Here is a 27,744-nt window from a genome sequence, read left to right as displayed (position 1 = left end):
GCAACGGCAGACAAGCATTTCGTGCCTTTTTTCCCTGGATTGCCCTGGCAGATGCCATAGCATGGCAATCATGGAGCCTGTTTTGCCTTTTGTGACTGTCACCGTATGTGTACTAGATGCCGCTCACAGAGGCGATTCAGCAGCGCTACACAGCAGCATGCTTTTGCTTTTGCATGATAGCAGAGATGGTTACCAGCCATATTGCACCATCTACCATACCATAAATTGGTAATAAGATGATCGTGGCTACCAGTCCTTTTGCACTGCACCATTTGCTGCTGTCCTAAGTGCCCCTGGCTGAGATCAGGGGCAACTGAGATCAGCCAGGGGCGCAAAAGCCAAAATTGGGAATGACTCCCTGAGTCAATCCCTCCTTTTTGGTATCTAGAAATAGAATCAGTCCTGCCTAGAATATGGGCAAGTGTACTAGAGAACCACTGTATCATAGAACCAGAGAGCACAGCTGCTCTGTGTCAGATCCTGCAGAAATTATGAGCTGTATGCTATTCACAGGGGGTGCTCCTGCAACAACCCCACCTGTTCATTCTGTTCTTCCCCCAGCCTTCCTGGGCTACCATAGCATTGTCCCCCCACTTGTGTGATGACACAGTGACTTGTTAGTGAGAAATGAGTGGAAGGCAGCCTCCAGCTGCTATGATAGTCCAGACAGGACATTAAGCAGTGTGTAGGAGAGGAGACCAGCATCCCACTGCTAGTCCAGGGGCAACTGAATCTTTTCTTTACACATGAAGGGTGGGGGCTGATGGAGCTCAGCCCCCTGTTGCTATGATGAAGACGGTTACCAGCCATATTGCACCATCTAGCAGGAAAAATTAGGGGCAGGCACACTTGATCGACCTAACTGATGCTAGTCGGCATGGTTACCAGTCCTTTTGCACTGCCCCATGTGCCGATAGGCTGATGATGACGATGGATATCAGTCTTATTGCACCATCAGCCACCCATGGCAGGGGGGGAGCAAGGATGTTGGTGTTGAGTGCTGCAGCATCGTGTCTATCTGCAGCATTCAGTAAAGATAGGGTGACATGTAAAAGAGTCAAGAGAGGATTGTTTTCCCTTTCACTTCTGGGGGTGGGTGGGGGGGTGCGTAAATTGCCGAGCTATGCCCTGACCCACCGCGGACACTGTGTTTGACCCTAGAAGCATTTGGAGCTCAGCCAAGAATGCAAATACTTTTCGGAGACTGCAAGAACTGTGGGATAGCTTGAGTCCTCCAGGCCATGAGCGTCCATTTGATTCTTTGGCTTTCCGTTACGCTTGTCACGCAGCAGTGAGCTGAGTCCCTGCTATGGCGTCTGTCTGGAGATTTTTTAAAAATGATTTTGAATTTCGTCTTCTGTAACGGAGCGCTGATAGAACAGATTTGCCTGCCCTTACAGCAATCACATCCGCATGGTCCATGCTGGAGCTCTTTCTTTATTTTGATTTTTAACTGCCTCGCCACACGTGCTGATCGGAGCTCCACGCTGGGCAAACAGGAAATATTCAAAAGTTCGTGGGGCTTTTCCTGTCTACCTGGCCACTGCATCCGAGTTCAGATTGATGTCCAGAGCGGTCAGTGGTGCACTGTGGGATACCACCCGGAGGCCAATACCGTCGATCTGCGGCCACACTAACCCTAATCCGATATGGTAATACCGATACTAGCGCTACTCCTCTCGTTAGGGAGGAGTACAGAAACCGGTTTAAAGAGCCCTTTATATCGATATAAAGGGCCTCTTAGTGTGGATGGGTGTGGCGTTAAATCGGTTTTACGCTCCTTAAACCGGTTTAAACACGTAGTGTAGACCAGGCCTAAGATGCATTTTACCATGGTTTACATTAAGGAAATAACATCAAAGCTAAAATAAAAAAAACCCAGCAATGAAAATGGTGAAACAAATTAAAAACTGAAGTTAAAATCCTGATTAAAATAATTATCTGACATCTTTGCCAGGATCCTTGCCTGTTTTGAGTGCAAGCTCTTTGAGTAAGATATTCCTGCATTGTAAAGTTCAGAAAATATTGTTGGTGCCTATGATGTGTTGCCAATATTTAAACAAAAAGCTTCCACAACATTTCCCCTTAAGACCTTGTCTGTAATAGAGAAATTTGAACCCATGTCTCTGCATCATTGATGCAGTGACACTAGTGCACACACCTAATGTAGATGCATTGAATCAGTGCAAGTGTGCTCACCACAGCTGTATGTGGTGGATCCTTGTCCATCTGGCTTGAAGAAAAGGGGTTTCCCCTCCTACAGTAGAGGGGGAAGTTTACACAGATGGAGCAGGGAAGAGCAGAAAGCAGCTATACTAGGTTGGGGATGGGTGGCACATCAGGACATATATAAGCATAAGAACGTCCATACTCGGTCAGACCAAAGGTGCATCTCCATCAATATCCTGTCTTCCACCAGTGGCCAATGCCAGGTGCCCCAGAGGTACCTTACTGGGTACCCCAGTTATTTGGGAAGGATGAAGTACACTATCTGACAGGGGAGCAGATTATTTTTTTCCAGTATTTAGGAAAGAATCAGTAAATATCTGGGAACCCGGAGTGGGATGTGTGGGAGGCAGACAAGCTAAACTGTCTGTGCCTCCTTGTGGCAGATGTCCAGTGCAGATAACTGTATCCCTTCTGTAACAAGTATCAGATGAAATGGACTGGGAAAGGATTTGAAGCAAAGCATTCCATAAATGAGCTGAGGAAAGGAATTTGGGGGCTCCTACACCTGGTACAGGAGGGTGCTGAGTCCCTCTCCTTTTCTAGCCCTTTTTACCTCATGCAAGGGGAGGGTGGCTGGATTTCAGCAATGGGATGGCCAGGACCAGGTTGGAGATTATGTGGCAAATGATGATGACCTGCACTGTACAATTTTATTGCTGAATATTCCCAAATACAGAGATAGAGTTGCAGTCTAATTAAATCACATCAATTGCCTCGTCTTTCTTCCAGTGTGGCCAAATAGTTGGGGTTTACATCAGGTGTATCTTATTCTGGTAATTAACTGGTTTATGCAAACTAACTAAATGCAATGTTGCCTACTAGCCACCCACACCACCTGGAAAACAATCCTCCAGTTCCATCCCTTTTTTGAATGAGAAACTGTAGAACAAAATCTGACCTATAATTTTCAGGTCAGAACAACATATATTTATATAATATATTTCTAACACTACTTGGCTTCATTCTGGTCAAAAATACAGAAAGAATTAGCCGTCCTTTTGCTATTTCATCCAAAACCAGGAAATGCACATATATATAAATGGCATAAATAAAAAAATAGTTAATCGCTTTGCCCCCAAAACTCAAAACAGTTTTGGGTTGGTTCTTATTTGAGCTAAAGAAGTTTGTCAGTCCTCAATTTATACCAGACCATTATTGAAACCCTCATGCTAAACACCTCACAGTTGGCAAATTCTATTTCAATTAAAAAGACAGAAATATAGCAACTCTACATTTTGACATATTCCTTACTATACATACATTATAATGGGGAAACACTGCAATTAAAAAAAAAGCCAGTATTTGATATAAATATCTGAATGGTTAGCAGGTGGCTACTCAGAAACATAATGATTTATTTTTCTCAATTGTGTAATGCCGTATTATGTTGTATTAAGCCACACCACAAATTAAGCTAACAGTATATGGCACTTCCCCAACCTCTATTAAAGTAAAACATTTATGGATAATATTTAATAATAATATTAAATAGATCTTGAGGGAAGAATGCTGTATGATGTCAACTTAAGTTTTGAATTGACTTAACAATGTAACAGACATAACATGATGATTCCATGGTATAAAACCCACCACATTTCAGTTAGATTAGCCACCTGCTAACTATATGGGTCCCAATCCAGCAGCCACTTATGTATGGGGTTTAATTTATGTACAAGTATAGTACCAGTGAAGCCAAAAGGACTAGTTGTGTGTAAAATCAAGCATATGTAAGTGTTTGCACAACTGGGATCTGAGACATTTATATCTAATCCAAATTATTTATTTCAGATTTTCAGTTTATTATGCAAATGTTTAAGGAAATTAATTCTTACTTTCTGCAGATAGTTCACTGAAAAGAAGAGTTTCCAACTACAGCTTTATTTTACAATGTTTATAGAGTACTGAGTTGTGAGTGCTCAATAACTCTGCAAATCAGGCAATTTATTTAGTTGCCTAAACGTGGATTAAGATACCTAACTTTGGGCACTCAAGTTTGAAAGTGTTGGTCTATTTCAAACCCAGTCCAAACCTTATGTCTACAGCAGTTATATTACTAAGCTCTTCCCACATATAATTAGACTTTACAGATACTTTGTAAAGGTATATTCCAAATTCACCTCTAAATCAAGCAATCAAGTCTCTTGCATATTATCTTACCTCTCCCATAACTGCTATAGGTGTTTCTCCTGTTGCCTGAGCAACACGGTGTTCTACTAAGTAAAACATGTACTCATCATAAAGCAGTCGGATCAGATGAAAAGAGCCAAAGCTAGCAGCACTGCGCAAGGTTAAGTCTCGAATAACCATTGAGCTGTTTAAAAATGAAAAATATATATATATAAAATAAATATTAAAATTACCCCATATTTACAATTACATGCCTTATCCCTATGGTGAATTAACTCAGAGAAGAATCTTCTGCAGTTAACATTATCCACAGACACAAAACTCCTGAGTTATGGGGTTTTTGGTGTGCAATGTCAAGGAAACCAATGCAGGAAAGATATTAGAAAATATTATTTGCCTAAATAGTCCAGAATCTATATATCATGCCTTGCTCTGCAAATATGGATTATTTTAGCATAGACCCATCCCAAATATTTCTCAAATGTTAAATAGAGTAGGTGAGTTTGCATTTTTATATTATACTATTTTCAGAGAAGTCACTTTACAGGTAAACAACTTTCCCTTTTCTCTGAAATTATCATCTGTGAGCCCATACTCCTAGAATCTAGAAGCCAGATTTTCAAAAGTGTATTTCTTTATGCATGCACACCTTTCAATGCATTGGTATAGAATCATCCCAATTTGGGGGCACACATTAAAGGTTACATGCACATCAGTTAGGCACATGCAAAAATCAGCCCTTTGAAAAACTGGCATTAAAATACAAGAAAGAAAGAGTCTTCTATTTGAATCCTAAATAAAAAACATTGTAATTATTCTAGTTTAAACAAAGATCTGAAAGTACAAAAGAAAAGATGCCTTTCAGCTATACCATCATTCGTGCCAAAACTGCAACACAATGGTAGAGATTTCTCATTGATACAATTTTCAAAGCTGGTCATGTAAGTTGTGCCAATAAGTTAGCAAGTGTACCTGTTGTATGTACAAATGCAGTTTTTGTTTGAAAAAACTCCACAATATTAAAGACTCATAAAACAGATACTATAATGGATCATCTTTAAAAAATTAAGAAATATTCTGTCAATGTACTTTATACACACAGAAAAAAAGTTACATAATGTAACCATGTATTTATATACAAACATGACACACAAAGAATATACTTTATTTACCAGCTCTTCTTTGATAACAGAAGCAGAGCTAACACAGAATATTTACTTTTAGCTTGATGTTCATCTGCATATTAAAAAAGTCGGTCTTCAAAATGAAATAAAAATAGAAGACATGGTATTTTAATAAATAATATTAATAAAAATAATTGTAGTTATATAGTGTTTCATCCCAAAGATTTCCTGAACATGTTACAAACTTAGGACCAAATTTTGCTCTCATTTGCACTTGTACAATGCTTCTGAAATAGTTCACAAGAATCTCTCCTCAACCACTGAGTTGCATTCTGGCCTTGAATTTGAAGTTAACATAACCCTACCCTTTTGAAAAATGCTATGGAATCTTTAATAATGAGCGCTCTATGCTCCGATCTTGTTTTTCTTCAATGTTATCAAAATCTCTGTGTGTGCGCACACATCAACAGCAAAGTATGAAATGCACTGAAAACATTTTAGAAGAATTTTAAGAACTACCTGTAGAAAGACCATTTTAGCAGAAATTGCCGTGCTGCTTTAGGAAAGCTGGGTCTTCCTTCATATGGTTTCAATGCTTGCATCATTACATTATCGAGCCAGGCAGCCCACTGCTCCAGAGTGCTCTGCTGCTGAAGAGTCATCTTGAAGTCGGTTTCTAGTCTCTGAACCATGTTGTCATCACACTGGCATACCCAGGAAGCCTGCTCCTATTACAGTACATAACATATCTTCAATTAACATCAATACATGAAGCTTATGCATAAAAGGAAAATTATTATAAAGATTAGATAATCAACTGAATAAAGAGGATGAACTACTCTTTCCAGGCAAACTAATGAAGCCATTTTTATTTTCAAATCCCCTATAATCTCATTCTTACAAAAAGGTGGACAAAAATAAACAAAATATGAAAATGGGCTTTAAACAAAATACATAAACTAAGAATACTATAGAGAAAAAAACAAAAATGAATAGAGAGTAATACGCAAATATTTTCATATGAAACGTCTTTAACTCTAGTCCTTCCTAATGTTTATAATGAAAATTTCATTAGTTGGTGAGTTGTAGGGAGTGTAGTGGCAGCATGTTGGGTGAGCAGGAGTACTAGTGCAGAGAGTAGTAAGCAGTGGGTGAGATCAAGGCTGTTTTGTTTGCCCGTAGGCAAACAAAATTAATCCAAATTAATTATGCGATTTATAGTGTATTTACAGAGACACTGGAATCACATTTTAAATAGAATAAATAATTTGAACACATTGTGACCATAGCAGGTAAGTGTACTACTTTTAAATGTTTGTTTGTTTGTTTTAAAGTGAGTAGGATACCCTCACTAGAAATACTACAGAATAGTTAGCTACTATTAGGGTATGTCTACACTACGGGATTATTCTGATTTTACATAAACTGGTTTTGTAAAACAGATTGTATAAAGTCGAGTGCACGCGGCCACACTAAGCACATTAATTCGGCGGCGTGCGTCCATGTACCGAGGCTAGCGTCGATTTCCGTAGCGTTGCACTGTGGGTAGCTATCCAGTAGCTATCCCATGGTTCCTGCAGTCTCCCCCGCCCATTGGAATTCTGGGTTGAGATCCCAATGCAAAAACAGTGTCGAGGGTGATTCTGGGTAAATGTCGTCACTCAATCCTTCCTCCGTGAAAGCAACGGCAGACAATCATTTCACGTCCTTTTTCCCTGGATTGCCCTGGCAGACGCCATAGCATGGCAACCATGGAGCCCGTTTTGCCTTTTTTCACTGTCACCGTATGTGTACTGGATGATGCTGACAGACGCGGTACTGCAGTGCTACACAGCAGCATTCATTTGCCTTTGCAAGGTAGCAGAGACGGTTACCATCCCTATTGCACCGTTGTAGCCCTGAGGATTAATCTGTTGGTCTGTATAAAATGTCTTTTTGATAAAAGTGTGTAGGCTGCATAGATTAATAGAATTTGCAATAAGCTGTAATGAAGATACCTAGAAACTTCTAGACCAGACATCCTGGCCTATTTCCTCTGTGATGCTGAAAGCAACCTTTAAGACCCTTACTCAGAAAAGTAATAATAGGAGACAAACCTACGCAAATTGTCTAGGGACTTTTGAATATCTGCTAACCTTTCACCTAGTTAGGTGCAAAAGGAGGGTATTTCTGCCCACAAATGTAACATGTACACCCGCAAGCTACTATATAGCTGTCATTAGTACGCACACAAAAGGTCAGCCAATGAAAACAGGTACCCTCACCTTTCTATGGGGGAAAGACAAATTTGGGCATAGGAGGAAGGATTTTTCCCTATAAAAGGTGTGATAATTCACCATTAGGCAGGTGATACACCCATCCTTCTATTCTCCATCGCCTCACCCTGCCTACACCTACGAAAGCTGTCAACTACTGATAAGTCGTAGTGTTCTGTCCTTTCACAGCTGTAAGTATGAAATAATTCTTAATTTCTACTTCACCTCTAAAGCATCTATGCTAAGAAGGGTTTAATTCATAACCAGTTTCTTTATAACTATACTTCCTCAAGCAGAGGTGTGAAATTCACTCTAGTACTATTTGCTGCAAAGTGCATTAGAACTGTGTAATATCATATCATATCTCTTAAAGAACTGTGATATTTTGTAACTTTGTAATCAAACTGCTTTTAACATTTTACATTTACTTCTTGTTTCATTGATTTTAAATAAAAGGTCTTGTTTGACTAAACTTTGTCTCAGTGTAATTCCTGTTATACCCCAATCTCCTTGTATTAAATTCTGTGAAGCCTGATTCAAGACGAACTTTATCTTCTGATCACACATATTGGCGAGCCATACCCATATTATTAATACCTATCAATTATTACTAACATTATTAATTAATTAGAAAATTAATTATTAAATACAACTAAATTAAGTGGATAAATTCCACTGTCCCTATTAACCCTCCCCAAATCAGGCAACACCGTCTGCCATGCCATTGTAAATTGGCAATGAGATGATGGTTATCAGTCGTTCTGTACTGTCTGCTGCTGTCATGGGTGCTCCTGGCTGGCCTCGCTGAGGTCGGCCGGGGGCACATGGACAAAAATGGGAATGACTCCCCGGGTCATTCCCTTCTTTATGTTTTGTCTAAAAATAGAGTCAGTCCTGCCTAGAATATGGGGCAAGTGTACTAGAGAACCAGAGAGCACAGCCGCTCCGTGTCAGAGCCCCAGAGATCCCGCAGAAATGATGAGCTGCATGCCATTCTAGGGGGTGCCCCTGCAACAACGCCACCCATTGCTTCCCTCCTCCCCCAACCCTCCTGGGCTACCGTGGCAGTGTCCCCCCATTTGTGTGATGACGTAATAAAGAATGCAGGAATAAGAAACACTGACTTTTTAGTGAGATAAAATGAGGGGGAGGAAGCCTCCTACTGCTATGATAGTCCAGGCAGTACGGAATCTTTTCTTTAGACATGAAAGGGGGGTGGGGGGCTGATGGAGCTCAGCCTCCAGTTGCTATGATGAAGACGGTTACCAGCCATTCTGTACCATCTGCCGAGAATGACCGGGAGTCATTCCCTTTTTTACCCAGGCGCCCCCGGCCGACCTCACCGAGGCCAGCCAGGAGCACTCACGCGCTGATGATGACGACGGATAGCAGTCATATTGTACCGTCTGCCACCGGGAAGGGGATGCTGGTGTTCAGCACTGCAGCACCCTGTCTACCAGCAGCATGCAGTAGACATAGGGTGACATTGAAAAAAGGTGAGAAACGTTTTTTTCCCCTTTTCTTTCGGGGGGGAGGGAGGGTGTAAATTGATGACATATACCCTGAAACACCCGGGAAAATGTTTTTGACCCTTCAGGCATTGGGAGCTCAGCCAAGAATGCAAATGCTTTTCGGAGACTGCAGGGACTGTGGGATAGCTGGAGTCCTCAGTACCCCCTCCCTCCCTCCCTGAGCATCCATTTGATTCTTTGGCTTTCCGTTACGCTTGTCACACAGCACTGTGCTGTGGCCTCTGTCTATCATAGCCTGGAGATTTTTTCAAATGCTTTGTCATTTCGTCTTCTGTAACGGAGCTCTGATACAACAGATTTGTATCCTCATACAGCGATCAGATCCAGTATCTCCCGTACGGTCCATGCTGGAGCTCTTTTTGGATTTGGGACTGCATCACCACCCGTGCTGATCAGAGCTCCACGCTGGGCAAACAGGAAATGAAATTCAAAAGTTCGCGGGGCTTTTCCTGTCTACCTGGCCAGTGCATCTGAGTTCAGATTGCTGTCCAGAGCGGTCACAATGGTGCACTGTGGGATAACGCCCAGAGGCCAATACCGTCGATTTGCGGCCACACTAACCCTAATCCGACATGGCAATACCGATTTCAGCGCTACTTCTCTCGTCAGGGAGGAGTACAGAAATCGGTTTAAAGAGCCCTTTATATTGATAAAGGGCCTCGTTGTGTGGACAGGTGCAGGGTTGAATCGGTTTAACGCTGCTAAATTCGGTTTAAACGCGTAGTGTAGACCAGGCCTTAGATATGCCCAGAAGACCACACCTATTGCCTTAGACCTCATCACAAGAGGGAGGCACTAGTTCTAAAAACAAGTGGACTCCTCATTTGCATCTCCACTAAATGAAAGTCAGCAGAACGCTTTGGGTTAGAACAGAGGAAATCGAGAGGAAAAAGCTCTGATTTCTTTCCTTCCTGGGGACAGTTGTGTTAACTGTTAGATTTGGAAAGACGCAATCAGCATACACCTCAGCAAAATGTTCCTGTTGCATTTTCTGAGTGGAAATATGTGAGCTAATACTAATGTTCAGAGTTATGGGGAAAACAAAAGAGAACACTTGATAAACTCTCTGTTTTGTAAAGCTACAGTTTACCTGGACATTGGCAAAATCAACACGGTTGAGGTCATTGAGCATCTGGTTGATTTGAGAAGTGTTCTGAAGCACAGCACGAGCTGCCTGAGCCAGGTGATTAAGAGATGTGTATCTTCGCAGAGTCTGGGCAAAGGCACTTACAGCGGCAACCTATGAAGAAATCCATTTTCTCAAATCATATTGTACTTACATTATTTTTGTATCAACTTGTCCCTTGATGATTCTTTTATATTACATTTTAATTATATATTCATTTTGTGTGAGCCATCTTACGTGTGAATCAAAGCATTTAAAATTACAGATCAAATAATGTTTTCTCATATGTTTTAAAGAATTTCAGCAAACAAAACATAAAACATAACAGCATTTGTTGTACTTGTCAAAATGCTACTATTTTTACTATAGTCATTAATGTCATTCAGGCTCACTGTTGAATAATGCAACTTTCATTCCAAACTAAATGGTAACTTAATTTTACCTTGGTTTGTATCATTCTCTGTGGAATATTGTTCATGGCATTGGAAAGCCAACCTTCAAGGCTTTTTGCAAAATTGCGAATGGCTTGGGTCAAGGCACCTAAACATTAAAGAATAAAAACCGAATGAAAAAGAAGTGCCTGTACTGAAACCTTCATGTCCTCTATATTTTAATATTCTATACTGATGAGATCTGCTGTTTTTACATACTCAGAGGCTTATCCAGTCTAGGTTCAAAATTCTTCATTCACATATATAATATGCAAAAATTATTTTATTTTCAGCTTTTGTGAGCAGAACTGACTTCTTTATCTAAGAAGCTTTTCAAATGTCTATGGCCAAAACAACAAAACACCAGTGGTGAGTAGTGTTTCAGGTATTTATGTAGAGGAAATCAATAACCGTAACAACTGTTTTGTATCTACTGAAACAAGCAGGATTCTCTTTACATCATTAATTTTCAACCTTCCAGTGCAACTAAGTGCTTTTTCTTCTCCGGTACAGAGAGGCTGCTGAAAATTGTGATTATTACAAAAGTACAATTTCCTCAAGTTAGCCCAAATTGTGCTGCACCATCACCAACATACTGCTTATTCCAGTTTTAAAGAATAAAACACATTAGTGCAGTGCTAAAAGGCAGTATCAATCAGCAAAATATAACAATACACATAACTGATAGAAAGTGGGGTTATTCTTACCGTGGAGAAGCCTCTGTTTCCCTTTCCCAGTACAGCTCCCTCAGCACTGATGAGTGGTCCACACAGGTGGTTCGAGAGAAATTTTATAGACCTGTCGATGAGCCTGTGACATCATATTCCCTTCTATAAAGGAAGAGATGGACACTAACCTGCATTTCTCAAGTGAGAAAAAGTTCTAGTTCATGAAGGGGGATGGAAGGGAAATATGTGCTGAGGGAGCTACACTTGGAAAAGAAAACAGGAACTCCTCCACAGTAAATAAAACCTCACTTTTCCTTACCTCTCACTTGCTCTCTCAAGTGTAATATATATATCTACCAAAACAGTGTCACATAAAGGAGAAAGGAAAACTATAAGTTTCAAAAGACTCATGATGAATAACGCAGTTGTAATAATGGTGTAAAAACACCTTGAAAGGGGGAAACTCTATTGTCTTTAAAAGATTTTGAATGATGAAAAGGAAACAATGCAAATGTCTGTAACCGAGTATTGATTGGGTCTATTTATAAAATCATATTTCTCTGGTAGAGTAAGAATTAGTTGTAAAGAAAAGTCATATTCTTATAGAAATATCCACTTACAACTAAAGTAACTAATGATTCCCTTTGTTAAAGTGTGTATTTTTTAAAGGAATCAAAGTTAGTTAGATCTACCAAAAAAAGATAAAGTTATTTGTCTTCCTAGCATATTATTTTGTTTTCAACTATGCAGTGGGAATTAGCAATGGGTGAACCTGGTAAGGTCTGAGCCTTGTGACGTTGCAAAATTGGGCTGGAAGTCTTATGAGAACAGGCTTTTTCATGAGTTTTCAAGGACAAAAAAAGACTTCTTTTTTCTGGTCTGTCAAATACCTAGCATACTTTTGGTACTATGCAAATTTATTTCTGTACACTTATTAATTACCTGTGCATTAATTCATGTGACCAATGGTTTTACAGAATTTCTTTAATACCGTGTTCCTTGAGCTCTAACTACTGAGTTAATTATATTAGTTATCTAAGGCAAAAGTAGTCTTTTCATGGACACTGTACAACAGATATAGTAAAACATCTCTTTCATATACTCATCTTTCAGAGCAAAGTATCTCTAATCTACTTTCAAAATAAGTGTGATTAAAAAGGAAATGAACACCTCGATCGAATAAATGTTGTCTTTTATTGCAAAGAAAAAGAGGAATAGATGATAGTAAGAGATATGTTAACTTCCAAAGCAGGAAGTTTCTTTTATGTATATAAAATAGATTATTTAACATAAAAATTGTAACCGCGAATAACCGCGAATTTCTAAAGACCTCAGAGGGAGGAGTGTCATCGTAAACCCAAAACAAATTCTGTGCCCTCTTTGTTTCAATCAAGCGAATGCATGCTACCTAAATGTGTGCTGGCCTTTACTTCTTAAGCCCTATTCTAGAGAGGAAATGAAAATCTCTTATTTTTCTTTGAAGCAGTGATTGTTCATGTGCCTTGTAACTACAAAAGACCTTAAAACGGCATTTCTGTAGACATTCTTGGTGCTGATTTGGCTATCACACAAGAAAACTAATCTAGAGAGTGACAAGGTGATCTTGCATGCAGTTAACAATGAAAGTGACCTGAGCTGCTTTTGATTTGTTACAGCCTGTGAAGTGCTGCTGTCAGTAATAAAAGGTTTTACAGAAAATGGCATTGGTAATAGTGCTGTTTGTTTCATTAGTGTTGTGCCAGCTGATTCTAACCTCAGAACTAAAAGTGCTCATCTTCTATAAGAGTACCAGAATTGCTAAGGTGATGGCACCAAGAAGATCATCTTTGTGGAGAGGGTGGGCAACAAAGCAGGTCATGAGGGCTTCTAAAGGTGGTTTAGCGAGAGCAGAGAGAGAGATATTCAGGTCCCAAGACAGGGTAGGTTTTTGTACTGGTTGAAAGGCATTGATTAAGCCATTGAGGAAGCAAACAGTGGTTGGGTGAGTGAAGATGGAGGAACTGTCTAATGGAGGGAGGAAGGCTCTGGGAGCCACCAGGTGGACTCTGAGGGAGGAGTGGGTGAGGGCCTACAGTTTAAGTTGGAGGAGGTTGCCCAGGAGGATAGGAATGGATATGGAGTCAAGTGGGTAATGGTGGTGGTATACCCAAGTGGTGAAATGCTTCCATTTTGCCTGATAGCAGGCTCCGATAGATGGCCTCCTGCTGTGCATGAGGATGTCATGCACCAGGCTGGAGCATGCTCTGTCTCTTCACGAGTCCCATCCAAATACCAGGCTGTGAAGTGGAGCAAGCACGTGTTGGGGTGTCAGAGTCATCCCTGCGCCTGTGTGAGAAGATCTGGGTGGGTGTGCAGGCAGATCGGGGGGTGGAGGGGGGAAGCAGGGAGATGGAGGAGGTCCATGAACCAGTATTGGCAAGGCCAAAAGGGGACTATCAGTATGACCTTCGCTTGATCCCACTGAATCTTGTGCAAGACTTGCAGGAGTAGGGGAAAGGCATAGTGGACTTTGTTGGTCTAGGGCAGGAGAAGGGCATCGCCCTGTGAGTCCGGCCCCAATTCCCAACTGGAGCAGAAGAGGAGGAGTTTGCAGTTCTCAGTAGTCACAAAGAGTACCCAGCACAGGGTGCCCCACCAGCGGAAGACAGAGCATCATGTGGGATCATGTAGTTCCCACTCATGGTTCGCGTAGAAAGACCTGCTGAGCGTGTTCGCTAGGGAGTTGCTGACACCCAGAAGATACACGGCTTGTAACATCACATCGAGCTTGATGCACCCTTTCCAGAGTTGGATGGCCTCTGCACAAAGAAAGTGTGACCTAGCACCGCCTTGCTTGTTGATGTATACAACTGTTGCCATGTTGTGGGACAGCAGTTGAATGTGATGTGATATTATGAGAGGGAGGAATGCCCGACAGGCAAGATGGGCAACTCTCAGTTCCAGGATATTGATATGCATTTGGCCTCTCTCGGTGTCCAGAGGCCCTAGACCATGTGACTAGACAGGTGGGCACCCCAACCAGTGAGGGAGGCATCTGTGGTTAGAGATGTGCAGGGAGTGGAGGGTGTAAACAGAGTGCCAACCAAGCCTTTGACAGGTCGGTCCACCACATGAAGGAGTCTAGGACAAACCAGGGGAGCAGGACAGACTTGTTCAAGCAGTCTGTCTGTGATTTGTAGATCAACCTGAGCCACAGCTGAAGGCAGCGTATATGAAGGCAGGCATGGGGTGTTATGGAGGTGCAGGCCGCCATGTGGCCAAGGAGGGAAAGACATTGGTGGATACAGGTGTACGGTCTGTGGCATAAAGTTGTGATGAGAGAGGTGAGGATGGAAAACGGGTCTGTTGGGAGGAAAGCTCAGCTCACGAGAGAGTCCAGGAACGACCCAATAAAAGTGATCCATTGGGTAGCAATGAGGACTGGCTTTTCCTTGTTGATACAAATGCCCAAGATGGTGAGGAGACTGCAAAGGCTCTGGATAGCTGAAAGGAAGTGGTTGCATGATGTCACAACGAGGAACAGTCATCAAGATAGGGAAACATGGAGTGGCCGAGGTGTCGCATGTGGGCTGTAATATTGGCAAAGACTTCTGCGACTACACAAGGACCAGTGGCAATGCTGAAGGGGAGTATACAAAACTGATAATGGGAATGAGCAAGCATAAAACGGAGAAATTTCCAATGAGCCAGGTGACTGTTGATGTGGAAATATGCATTTTCATATTGAGAGCCACAAACCAGGCTCCGTGAGGGGAGGAAGGGATAAGAGGGAAAGTGTGACCATCCAGAACTTGAATTTTCATATGAACTGTTGAGCAATCGGAGGTCCAGAATGTGGCAGCAGCTGCCTGTTTTTTTCAGAATAAGGAAATACAGGGAATTAAAGCTGCAGCCCTAGTAATGGAGGGGAATGCGCTCCATGGCGCCCTTTCGGAGAAGGGTGCCTGCTTCCTCTCAGAGGAGATCTCAGTGGGAGGGATCTCCAGGAGCGTGCAACGAGGGGGGAATGAGAGGAATTCGGTAAAGTAGCTCTGATGAATGGTGTCAAGTATCGAGCGGTCTGTGGTGCTCTTGCCCCAGTTGTGGGCAAACAGGTAAGACGGCCCCCAAAGATGACATGGGGAACCGTGAGAGGGGTAGGAGGAGGTTCAGAGGTCTTGATGGGGGAGTCAAAATGGGTGTTTTGATTGTTGTTGTGGGAAGTTTGAGGGGGCAGAACTGGTAGCAGCGGAGTAACGTGGTTGCTGAGAGCGTTGATGATGTTGGGACGATGCCTATTGTTGTTGGAATTAGGACTAGAAGGAGGTGTGGGGGAGGGTGAAAGCATGACCTCTGCTGCCTGCAGGTCGGGGCCTAGGTGTAAATGGTGAATGACCGCATAGTGGAGTGGGAATCATTCAGAGCGTGGAGGGATTAATCCGTCTTGTCACTAAAGAGCTTTTGGTTGTCAAAGGGAAGGTCCTCGAAAGTGGATGGTGCTTTGCCTTATGCTCCTTCCGGGGCTTCTTGGGAGCTGGAGCAGCCGGGTCAATGCACAACTCTTCGCCTGACCTGGCTCAGGGAGGCAATGCTGTGTTTCAGGGCCATCCCCACTGGGGAGCTGCCCTTATGCCCATGTCCATGCTTCTTATGCTCATGGTGGGGCTTCTGTGGCAGTACTGATGGCTCGGTTGCACAGGAGCAAGACAGAAGGGCACTCACCAGAGGTGACAGATACCATTCCAGTGGATCCGCCAGTTTCGAATCAGACTGCACACGTAGGCATTGGAAACGTACAGAGGAAAAGTTGTCAAGTATCAGAGGGGTAGCCGTGTTAGTCTGGTTCTGTAGAAGCAGCAAAGAATCCTGTGGCATCTTATAGACTAACAGATGTTTTGCAGCATGAGCTTTCGTGGGTGAATACCCACTTCTTCGGATGCAAGCAGTGGAAATTTCCAGGGGCAGGTGTGTATATATAAGCAAGCAAGAAGCAGGCTAGAGATAACGAGGTTAGATCAATCAGGGAGGATGGGGCCCTGTTCCAGCAGCTGAGGTGTGAAAACCAAGGGAGGAGAAACTGGTTCTGTAATTGGCAAGCCATTCACAGTCTTTGTTTAGTCCTAAACTGATGGTGTTAAATTTGCAAATGAATTGGAGCTCAGCAGTTTCTCTCTGGAGTCTGGTCCTAAAGTTTTTTTGCTGGAGGATGGCCACCTTAAAATCTGCTATTGTGTGGCCAGGGAGGTTGAAGTGTTCTCCTACAGGTTTTTGTATATTGCCATTCCTAATGTCTGATTTGTGTCCATTTATCCTTTTCCTTAGAGACTGTCCAGTTTGGCCGATGTACATAGCAGAGGGGCATTGCTGGCATATGATGGCATATATTACATTGGTGGACGTGCAGGTGAATGAACCGGTGATGGTGTGGCTGATCTGGTTAGGTCCTGTGATGGTGTTGCTGGTGTAGATATGTGGGCAGAGTTGGCATCGAGGTTTGTTGCATGGGTTGGTTCCTGAGCTAGAGTTACTATGGTGCGGTGTGCAGTTGCTGGTGAGAATATGCTTCAGGTTGGCAGGTTGTCTGTGGGCGAGGACTGGCCTGCCACCCAAGGCCTGTGAAAGTGTGGGATCATTGTCCAGGATGGGAACGATCAGAAGAAGGAACAGCCGGTGACAACGTGGGATTTGCCAAGGCAGTAAAGGCACATTGGTGCTCATCACTCACAGAAAAGGAGCGTGGGAAAGAAGCATGGCTTTTGAAATTGGTTTGCCAGGGCACAATCCCCAGCAGCCAAGGGCAGGGGGAATATCTCCCCGACGGGGGAAAATGTTGAACGGGGCCAGGCAGAACAGGGGTTCCGACTCTGGCAATGTGGTGATAAGAGGGAACTGGAGCAGTGTTGACCTGCAGATCCTCTGATAACCTCAGATGTGAGCATGCGGACAATGCACAACACACATGCAGGTCAACGGACGCTACTACTACTTTTCCAGCTCTGGCGCATGGCGCACATGCGCACTCATATTTGGAATCCATATAGAGACCAGCACTCAAAGAAGAACTTGTACCTGTTGAGGCAATCACTACCCCTTTTTGATCTCAGCTTCCACTCTTACTCTTGAATGATACTTTTTCCAGGGGGCCATTAGCAAGTCAGCTTCACCATCTCTGTTCTTATGGGGCCAGCCACATAAACCCAAATTTCCCTGAATCCTGTATTTAGCTTATTGTGGTGAGTGGAAGACATTTCCTCAACCTCTGAAGCAGGTAATAAACTACTGCTACTCCCACTACTGCTGTTTTTGCATTGGCATTTTATATCCAGTACTGAGACACATTCCAGAGTGCACTGTGCTAAAGGACTAAATCTGGATTAAATTTAGGGATTTTTCTTGAGCTAAATGTACTTTGTGACAGAACGGTACCTTTTAGTCATGGAATTAAAGGGTAACAGTAAAAGGGCGAGGAGCATTTTAACTCTCACTAATGCAGAATGGTAGGGATGGAGGATGGGGAATTTAGGGGAAGTGGGCCTACTTGTGTGCCTTCACTCCTGCAAAAGATCAAGATGGGAGAAACAGGCTAGGTAACTACTCCTGAAGATCCAAAAAAAAAAAAAAAAGGCGGATCAAACATCTGCCCTCTAAAGATATTTGAAGAAATGAGGGCATGGATGGGAACCCACCAGGATACCATAAAAGATAGAAAGAGGCTTGTTGGTAGTAGGTGGTCCTTGGATTAAAAGATATTTCTATCAAGCATCATACAAACAACAGGATATACAGCATATACAGCATATATAATTCTCCAAAACTAACTAATGGTATGTTCATCCATTACTGCATTTCATTCCTAATGGAAATCCTTTGTCAATAATGACAAAGGGAATGAAGAGGACCCAAACATATGCACGTATCAGCACTGGACATATATGCTCCATCAATGAAGAATTTTTTGAAATCCTGCACTGACACTGCTCCATCTAGCTCATGAAGTAAATTGAGAGTAGGCAGGAAGATATCATAGCTAATAAGCTAATTTACAAAACTTCTCTGGGGACTACCAGTCAATGCAGAGGAAGCAAGTGAAAGGCAAGGGAAAAAACAGGATCTGGTACATAAAGCAGTAAGCATATATATATATATATGGGTGTGCGCGCACACACACACAAACACACACACACACACACACACACACACATTAAAATATTCCACGATAACTTCACTTACGGAAAACATTTTTTTTAAATCAGAAACTACTTTGTGTGGATGGAATGGAAGACTATTTTAATAGCTCTTTTCTCCTTCATTCAAACCTCAATTCAATTTGTGAACTTTAATTGAAATTTTTTTTTATATTTGTTTGAGCTAGAGTGAATTCTCTTGAAAATAAGATTCCACAGAAACAGAAAAATAAACTCTACCATAAACATAGATCAAAGCCAATTAGATTAAGTGTGTAGATGAAGGTTGCTTATTTAATCTCTGTATTTAAAAAGGATAATCATTCAACATTTCTTCTTCTCTTTTCTACTTCACTAATAAAAGGGTAAAATACAACTGCAACCCACCAATATCTTACTCTTTGCCTTTTTAACTATAAAACTCAGGGAAAAAATTGTCTTAGTATATAGTTGGCATTCGGACTTTTAGATTCACAAAGCTAAAATTTCTTGTACCACAAGTAATGTACTGTACTGTATATAGTGAAGTTCCATTCTGTTTCATTAATATGTGATGGTCAGTAGCATGTTCTTACAAAGGTGTAGGTGTAATTTTTTTCTGACCTGTCTGTAACTGATATCATTAGTAGCAGTTGTATTGACACTAGCAGAAAATAGCTTTGTTAGTTACAAGGCTATCTGGAAGCACATCTCCTTTAAATATTAATCCAATTTAACTATGAAATGACTATTGTTTGGTTCATGAAGCGAACACAATGCATATGTATCTATATGGATTTTATCTGTATAGTATCATTAATTATTATTGTTAATGGAAGATCTATTCATAACATTTAGTATGACATAATACATACTTTATAAAGGAATTCAACTTTGCTGGAAACCAAGGTGAATTAGTTTCTGTCAAAAGCAGTCATAAAATGCACTGCCTGAGCAATTATGGATTCCAATAATTTTAGCTTTGTAAAGAAAACTGTACTCCTGAGTAAAACAATTTGATAATGGTTGGCTGGCCAAGGTATTATACTACAATCAGTCACTGAGTCTATCATGTCGGACATGGAACAAAAAATGTGATAGCCTGGAAAAACGAATAAGGCTAAAAATGTTTGACTTGGTACTACACCATTTTAATAGTAAAATGTAACATTAAAATTCATAACCTACCGACTTTAGTAACCCTCTGATCAACGACAACTGTTTAGTTGTCCAGAAACGAAAGCATACAGCATATACATAATTTTTATTAGCTATTCAAAGGTTAATATAAAGCCTAACCCAAAGCCTACTGAAGTAACTGGAAAGACTGATATCAGTGGACTTTGGCTCAGACCCATAGTGTGTTGGAATCTATCACGTAGACTAGAGTAAAAGGAACAACTTTTTGATACTAAAGTATAACAAAATAAATAATATACAATGACAAAAGCATAATTTTTAGGAAAATGTATCCTGAAAACTTCTGGAAGCCTGTTTCTATCCTCTTATAAATGTGGTGAAATCATCAATCCCTTTTTCTTTAAATACAATGCATACACCTACTACTACCTTTCTACACTATAAAACTAAGAGTGACCACATATACTACTCCTGTAGCCTTCAAAATCACTCCCAAAGGTTTCCTGGGAGATATTGTAGGCATAAGATCACCAGACAAAAAAAAAAAACCCTTACAAGACGTCATCTGTGTTCAACTTACTAGGAATAGGTCTAAGGACGTCAGGAATGAGAATCTCCACCAAAGCCTGGTACATCACATGGTCACAGTTACACATCCATTTCAGAATAGTCTCATTTTTGCACAGAGTAATCAGCTTTGCTTTCGGAAGTCGACTTTCTATTTCACTCAGATTGCTGGTGTGAACAAATGTATCAAATGAATAAATGAAAATGCATATACATGAAGATAGAAAAACAATGGACTTTAAAATATTGTATTTAATAAAACATTACAGATGTCTGAACCACACCCAACAGCACTGCTGCACCTTGTGTCACATGAGATTGAAAAATGGCCTTCAAATTTCTGCTACAGCATATAATTTATGCAGAGGTATGATAAGAATGGTCCTTTTATCTCAAAAACATTGAATATGTTATGAAAAGATACCTCTACCATAGTCATCCAAACCAAACAAAATGGTAAGATATACACATACAATCATTTCAAAAAAGTAATTTGTGGTAAACACTAGTTAGCGTGGACAAACATTTTAGACAGCATTAATTTAACCTGGTAAATTAAGGATAGCATGTTAGGTTTCCAGTTAGTATGTAAAACTATATTCCTATTTGATTTGACATCTGCAATTAAAGGATGATGATAACCAATAAAAGAGACATTTACTGACCTCGGTTCACTAATAGCAGTGCCATCAGCTTGAGTGGAGGGAGAATAGCGCCAGAAAGTTTGCCACAATTTTTCTATCAGGCTAAACTGAAGATTCACTACAACATCCAATATTGCCTGAAAAAAAAAAAAATAAAGCAAGTGCAGGTAGTCTTCTACCTAAATTTTTGTTAGCAGGATATGTTATGACAACATTTATATACTGGCTATATTTTGCCTAATTAGGTGGAATAGTGGTGAAATGCATGTTTCTAATCTAACCAATGATCAGATTATATATCCAGTATGTGCAGAGATACACTAATTGAAGTATAAGTGAATATGAGGTAAAAAAGAGAAGGTCTACCCAAAACAAACATATTTGATGAATTCACATAAGCAAAACTTTTAAAATAGCTAAAAAAAATCAAGGGAGACAAGATAAATTTGACACAACTACTTCTGCACTGAAGGTCCATATATCCTTTCCATCTCACATTGTTATTTGAAATAGTTGTAATAGCCACAGAAATATTCCAGATGAAATGTGGCTTAAAGCACTCATCTCAGGAAACTTGTTTTTGTAATGCTTGAAAAAAATATTTGTTTCTTAATGTAAAAAATAATGATTAATTTAATTAGATTTATACTCCCACAGCAAAACCAAAATATTGTATGCAAAATCTGAAATCTAATTTCTCTAACTGAAAAAAGTTCAAGAACAAACTTTTTAAAAACTGAAACTAATTTTCATTCTCAATATTCTATAAAATATACTAATATTGGCTATTCTTACAAAATGAGAGACTCCAGAAAAATCTTATTGTAAAATTTCCATTAGAACTGAATAAACAAACTGCTTTTTAGACAAGTTAGACACTCTCAGGCTACTCGTAATATGTTTTGTATTGTTAAATTGCATTGAGAGTGTTTGACTTCCAGTGAAATAATCAAAGGTAAAATAGTGTATATGAAATACATCCTTCTTACCTCACAGTGCTCTCTATAAAGACTCTGCAGTGATTTGATATCCTCAAACGTAGTACCATCTGGCAAAGAAGATATTTCAACTTCTCCAAACTCTGGAAGTACTCGAGATGCATCTGTTTCCATGACAACATAATGGAAGAAAGCTATTGTGGATGGTGCCAATTACAGTTTAATTAGGTAAACATTTAAAAACGATACAAAGAAATAATTTTTAAAAGGTCATAGTACCTGAAGAACAAAGACTTCCTTTATTTTTATAAATAGCAATAACAAATTATCAACACAAAATTTTAAACAAACTATTTTTTAAAGTAGGAGATATATTATACTGTAGGATACGTAACATGCTAAAATGAAGTTATGTATATCCTTCATGTCTGCACATCAAAGGCAAGCACTAAGGTATTCAGTCTACAAGATATTTTCAGTAAATCACAGAATAAAGAACAATATGTGAATTTATAGCATATTCACATTGACTAGGTTTTATTTTGCACTATTGAACAGTTTTAGTACATTCAGTAGCACATTTGTCAGAATATTCAGTGTTTACATTTGGAATTTAATGGACTTTAATGCATACCTAATGTATACTTTCAGTATATTGCATAAAAAAGGGGGAAAAAAGTGTGTGACCAGTTATGGGTGGAAGTTTCAAAAACACTTACCACTGGCCTACATATGCTTCCACTGAAGTCAATGGGAGCCAAGTTAGGCCAATGATGAGTGCTTTTAAAAATCCCAGTTTATGAGCCTAATACTACGTGTGCAATTATGTAATGGCATGTTCAAATCAGGTGGTTATATATGCAAATAGTTATTAAATTACCACTGCTGTGTGCATGTTTGATTTATATGTTCACCTATGGGAAATGCCTCATGAACTGATATATGCACAAATTGCACATTTTTGTGTATGTAGACCTTGGACCACAAGTTTTCAAATTTTGGTCCTTATAATCTATACTGTTTAGACTCAATCATTAAAAAATATAGCATACATGGCCATTTTTCCAAATAGTAATGGCTACATTGCAATTGCAAAGCTTGAATGTAACCCCATTTTACACACACATTCAGGAGTGAAGCATACAATGGGTGTGAGCACAAATATTAAGGCATCAGTTTTAAGTCTGACTTTGTAAATCTGGCACACAATATATACAGTAAATTGTGTTGCAGTATATGTTTACAAGTATAGTGCAAATATGGATTTTGCACAATTTTTCTTCTATACATACATGAGGTATGTGAAATCTTGCATAAGCTTCATGATGTAGATCATATAGTTTCTGTATATAACTTCTGGGCAGTGTTCCCTCTAATTTTTCCCACGCATATGTGGAATGAATTTTGTTATGTGCACCAATATGGAGGTGATGTGTGACACATGTGGTGAGGGTGGGACCGAGGGGTTCGGAGTATGGGAGAGGGGCTCAGTGCTGGGGCAGAGGATTGGGGCATGGGGTGGGGGGGTGAGGGCTCCGGGGTGGGGCTGGGGATGAGGGTTGGGGTGCAGAGGGGGGGAGGCAGGAGGGCTCCGGCTGGGGGTGCGGGCTCTGGGGTGGAGCTGGGGATGAGGGGCTTGGGGTGCAGGCTGCCTGGGGGCTACATTGGGGAGAGAGGACTCCCCCATCTCTCCTCCCCACAGCAGCACCTGGGCTGGGGGGGGTGGGAGAGGCACCTCTCCCCTGGCTATGGCAGGTCCGTGCTGGGGCTGGGTTGGGGCCGGAGCGTCTCTCCCCTGGCCGCGGCAAGTCCGGAGCAGGTCCGTACTGGGGCCGGTGGAGAGAGGCACCTCTCCCCGCCACAACAGGTCCATGCTGGGGGAGAGGCGCCTCTCCCCGCTGCAGCCCTGAGCCTCTGCGCGGGGCTTAGTAGGCAACCATGCAGCTTAGTGGGAACTTAGCTTCTGGGTGCCCCAATACGAATGACAGTTTTAATGGGACACCCTAAGTCTAGAGAGAATTGTGGTAATGGTATGACTTGGCATTCATGGTGATGCCAGACGTTTATTTTTATTTGTACACCAGCATAATGTACCCTCACATACCCAAAAACTGTTGATGATGTTGACTTTGGGCAATTACAGTTTGCTCAACAGATGTGCCTGTCTGCTGACCACTTCCTGTGAAACCATCTGCAACTCCATCCACTTTCTGCATAGGCTTGTACCTAAAAAATATTGGACACAAAATTAGACAAAATTATCCCTTTTATTCAACTCCTCAAAAGTCCACTGTTACACAGTCTGATTCTGCCCACTTCAGTTGCTCAATCCTTCAATAGGATTTCTCCATCTCACAAAAATCTCAATATATAAAAGTTCTTTTCAACTAGATTCTGTGGTTGCTCTCTTCCTCTCAGGAATTAATTCAAATTTAAATCTGGCTGGGGACAGAGTCACTAAAACTACGTTCTGACTGGCCAGCTGGTTGGTCTAGCTGAACTGTGTTCACTGAACAAGGACGTTGTTCAATATGTCTCTTAATACTTATCATTCAATATGTGGTCCCCTTACTTTATTTACTGTACCATATCCAAACCCTGCAATGAATATGGAATTAATACTTGCCTCATTAGCTTTTCTGTGGCTCATCACTATACTATCTGGGCCTAAAATACATTAAAGAATGTATTTCCTCAATACCCTATCCGGTAGTGAGGGCTTTCTCAGACAGAGACCAAGGCAGGGAGATTAAGGCGAAAATATCAATCTGGGTGACGTAATATCTTTTATCAAGTGAGGTAATATCTGCTGGTGAAAGAAACAAGTTTTTGAGCCACACAAAGCTCTTCTTCAGGTATATTGTGAACTTAATTAATATCCTGGGACTGACATGGCTACAATTACAGTACATACAAAAATATCAACTAATTCTGGGTATCTTAATGATTGACTGCCTAAACTGAGACACCTTAGGCCTGATTTTTCAGAGTCCTTAGCATTTTTATATTTAAAAGACTGTGCAGAGATTAACTAATTAATCATTGAACACCCCATGAAGTAGCTGAGTAAACATCTTACGGACAGAGAAACAGAAACACAAAGTGATATGCTCCACAGTAAATCAGTGGAAGAGCCAGGATTCAAACTCAGGAATTTCCTGATGCCCACCCTATGCTCAGCTCATTCTTTCAGACCATACAACCTTTCTGCAAGAGAGATTGAGCCTCAAATGCTCTGGGTGAATTCAACTGCAACTGTGAGCACTCAGCTCTTCTGAAAACAGGCTCCAGGTTCTAAAACTGAGCACCCAGAATACGAGGAACGCACAATTAATGGTCATCTGTGAAAAGTATGGTTTAAGTTAGTTGCCTCGCATCACATAGGAACTCTATGACAGAGTCTGGGATAGAATCCAATTCTCTAGGATGGCATTTAACTCCCTTAGCTATGAGACAATCCTTTCTCTTCCTGCATTCACCACACACCTTCCAACTTCTGCAACAAATAAAGCAGGGGTTCTTACAAACAACAGCCTCACTCACTGCACACCCTAGATTACAAATTCATGAGTAGGTCTATTTGAAATGCTGTATAGTTGAGTGTTTAGATTTGACAAATTCCTTCTAAAGTAGCCTGGCTAAACAGCTGAGAGTTGGGTTATATTTCCAGCCTGTATAACTCCTCAATGGGGTAGAAGGCCTTGCTCAAGAATAAGGGTTGCAAAGGACACAGAAGTATTAACACTAGTCAGTAAAAGAAGTGAGACTTCAATTCAGAGTCTCCTGGTTCACAGGGGGAGGATCTGTGTTGACTGTGTCCTGTCAAGAAGTGCACTATTTGTGGCATAATGAAGGAAGGCAGTGCGTACAGTGTTGGGATGTTCAGGATTTTTACTCCAAGCCAGGAACAAGCTGTTGTGAGAAAAACACAGATGGGAAATGGTGATTTTGAACAGTTTGTAACTCAACCAAATCTGTTTGGATTTATATGGACACTGTGTCTTTGTGGAGCTTAGTCAGAAGTTTTGCAACTAGAGGGAAATGGAAACAAGGTAAATCTGAATGTCCTCCATGGAATGGGAAAGGTGTTAACTTCCACCGTGGTCTGAATTTTTCCTGTGCAGAATAACAGAAACTCTGTGTAGGTTTCAGAAGAGTGGCAGAATTCCAGCCTGGGTGTGCTTCATTTGAGGAAAAAACAGTTACCTACCTTTTTGTAACTGTTCTTTGAGATGTGTTGCTCATGTCCATTCCATTGTAGGTGTGTGTGCACCCATGTGCGCAGTCGGAGATTTTTGCCTTAGCGGTACCCAGAGGGTTGGCAGTGGCATCCCCTTGAGTGCCGCACCCATGTGTCAGGCGCTGCTGACCCTACGCTCTCTCAGTTCCTTCTTGTCGGCAACTCCGACAGAGGGGCAGGAGGATGGTAATGGAATGGACATGAGGAAAACATCTAAAAGAACAACAGTAACGAAAAAGTAGGCAACCGTTTTTTCTTCTTCGAGTGCTTGCTCATGTCGATTCCATTCTAGGTGATTCACAAGCAGTGCCAATGGAGGTGGGCTTGGAGTTCATAGTCTTGCAGCTTGCAGCACTGCTCTGCCGAAACCAGCATAATCCCGGACCTGCTGGGTAAGCACACAGTGGGACGTGAATATGCAGACAGACAGACAACCAGGTATCAGCTCTACAAATCTCTTGGATCGGCACCTGAGCCATGAATGCACCTTGACTATCGCCAGTGGAGGCACATTTGTCAGCTCATAGCAGTATCAGATGCAGGCTGTGATCCAGGATGAAATACTTTGAGCAGATCCTGGGCGACCTTTCATCTTGTCTGCCAGCGCAACAAACAGCTGCGTTGACTTGTGAAACAGCCTTGTCCTGTCGATATAGAAGGCCAGCACCCTCCTGACATCCAGGGTGTGTAGCCTGCATTCTTTTTCGGATTTATGGGGCTTTGGAAAGAAGACCAGTAAGTCTATGTCCTGGCTGGTATGAAACTGGGAAACTACCTTGGGCAGGGCCACAACTGGACCTTATCTTTGTAGAATATGGTATAGGGCGGTTCTGAAGCAAGTGCCCTGATCTCAGACACCCTGCGGGCAGACTTAACCGCCACAAGGAACGAAACCTTCTAGGAGAGAAGGAGAAGAGAGTAGGAAGCCAGAGGTTTGAAGGGAGGCCTCATGAACCTCAACAGCACGAGATTCAAATTGCAGGGAGGGACAGGGTCCTGGACATGAAGGTATAAGACGCTCCAGATCTTTCAAGAACTGGGCCGTCATGTCATGAGCAAAGACCCACCCTCTGTTCCAAGGCAGGTCGAAGGCCAAAATAGCAGACAGGTGGACCCTGATCGATGACAGGGACAAGCCCTGAAGTTTGAGGTGCAGGAGATAATCCAGGATCGCCTGCACCGAGGCCTGCTCAGCCCGGATGCCTCGTTCCAAAGCCCAGCATGTGAATCTTTTCAACTTGGCCAGGTAAGTCCCTCTGATGGAGGGCTTTCTGCTACCAAGCAAGACCTGCTGCACCCGCGTTGAGCATTCCCACTCTTCTGCATGCAGTAGCCATGCCAAAAAGTACCATGCCTCCAGGTTTGGGTGCAGACTGCTGTGGTCCTGGACAGCAGGTCTGGCCAGATAGGGAGCTGCAGCAGGGCAGATACCGAAAGGTCCAGCAGCATGCCAAACCAGTGCTGGCAAGGCTACTTGGGGGCTATCAAGATAACCTTCACCCTGTCCTGTTTGATCTTCATGAGGACTCTGTGGATTAACGGCACTGGTGGGAAGGCATACATCAGGGCCCCCAACCATGG

General features: G+C 41.6%; 1 protein-coding gene across 1 annotated transcript in view; it reads right to left on the bottom strand.

Annotated features, from left to right (window-relative positions):
* The window catches only part of RFX3 (regulatory factor X3), a 162,766-nt gene that overhangs the window by 4,822 nt on the left and 130,200 nt on the right, over positions 1-27,744 (bottom strand). Inside the window, exons 9-16 of the mRNA XM_039544162.1 lie at positions 24,028-24,149; positions 21,975-22,087; positions 21,007-21,122; positions 20,355-20,509; positions 10,836-10,933; positions 10,358-10,507; positions 6,000-6,208; positions 4,387-4,540 (exon numbers count right to left, since the gene is read on the bottom strand). Of these exons, the coding sequence (XP_039400096.1) occupies positions 4,387-4,540; positions 6,000-6,208; positions 10,358-10,507; positions 10,836-10,933; positions 20,355-20,509; positions 21,007-21,122; positions 21,975-22,087; positions 24,028-24,149 (1,117 nt within the window). The remainder of the gene's footprint in view (positions 1-4,386; positions 4,541-5,999; positions 6,209-10,357; positions 10,508-10,835; positions 10,934-20,354; positions 20,510-21,006; positions 21,123-21,974; positions 22,088-24,027; positions 24,150-27,744) is intronic.

The sequence above is a fragment of the Mauremys reevesii genome, linkage group 6 (genome assembly GCF_016161935.1).
Source record: "Mauremys reevesii isolate NIE-2019 linkage group 6, ASM1616193v1, whole genome shotgun sequence".
Lineage (NCBI taxonomy): Eukaryota > Metazoa > Chordata > Testudines > Geoemydidae > Mauremys > Mauremys reevesii.
The sequence above is the reverse complement of the archived record's forward strand: the minus strand, read 5'-3'. Positions and strand labels throughout refer to the sequence as shown.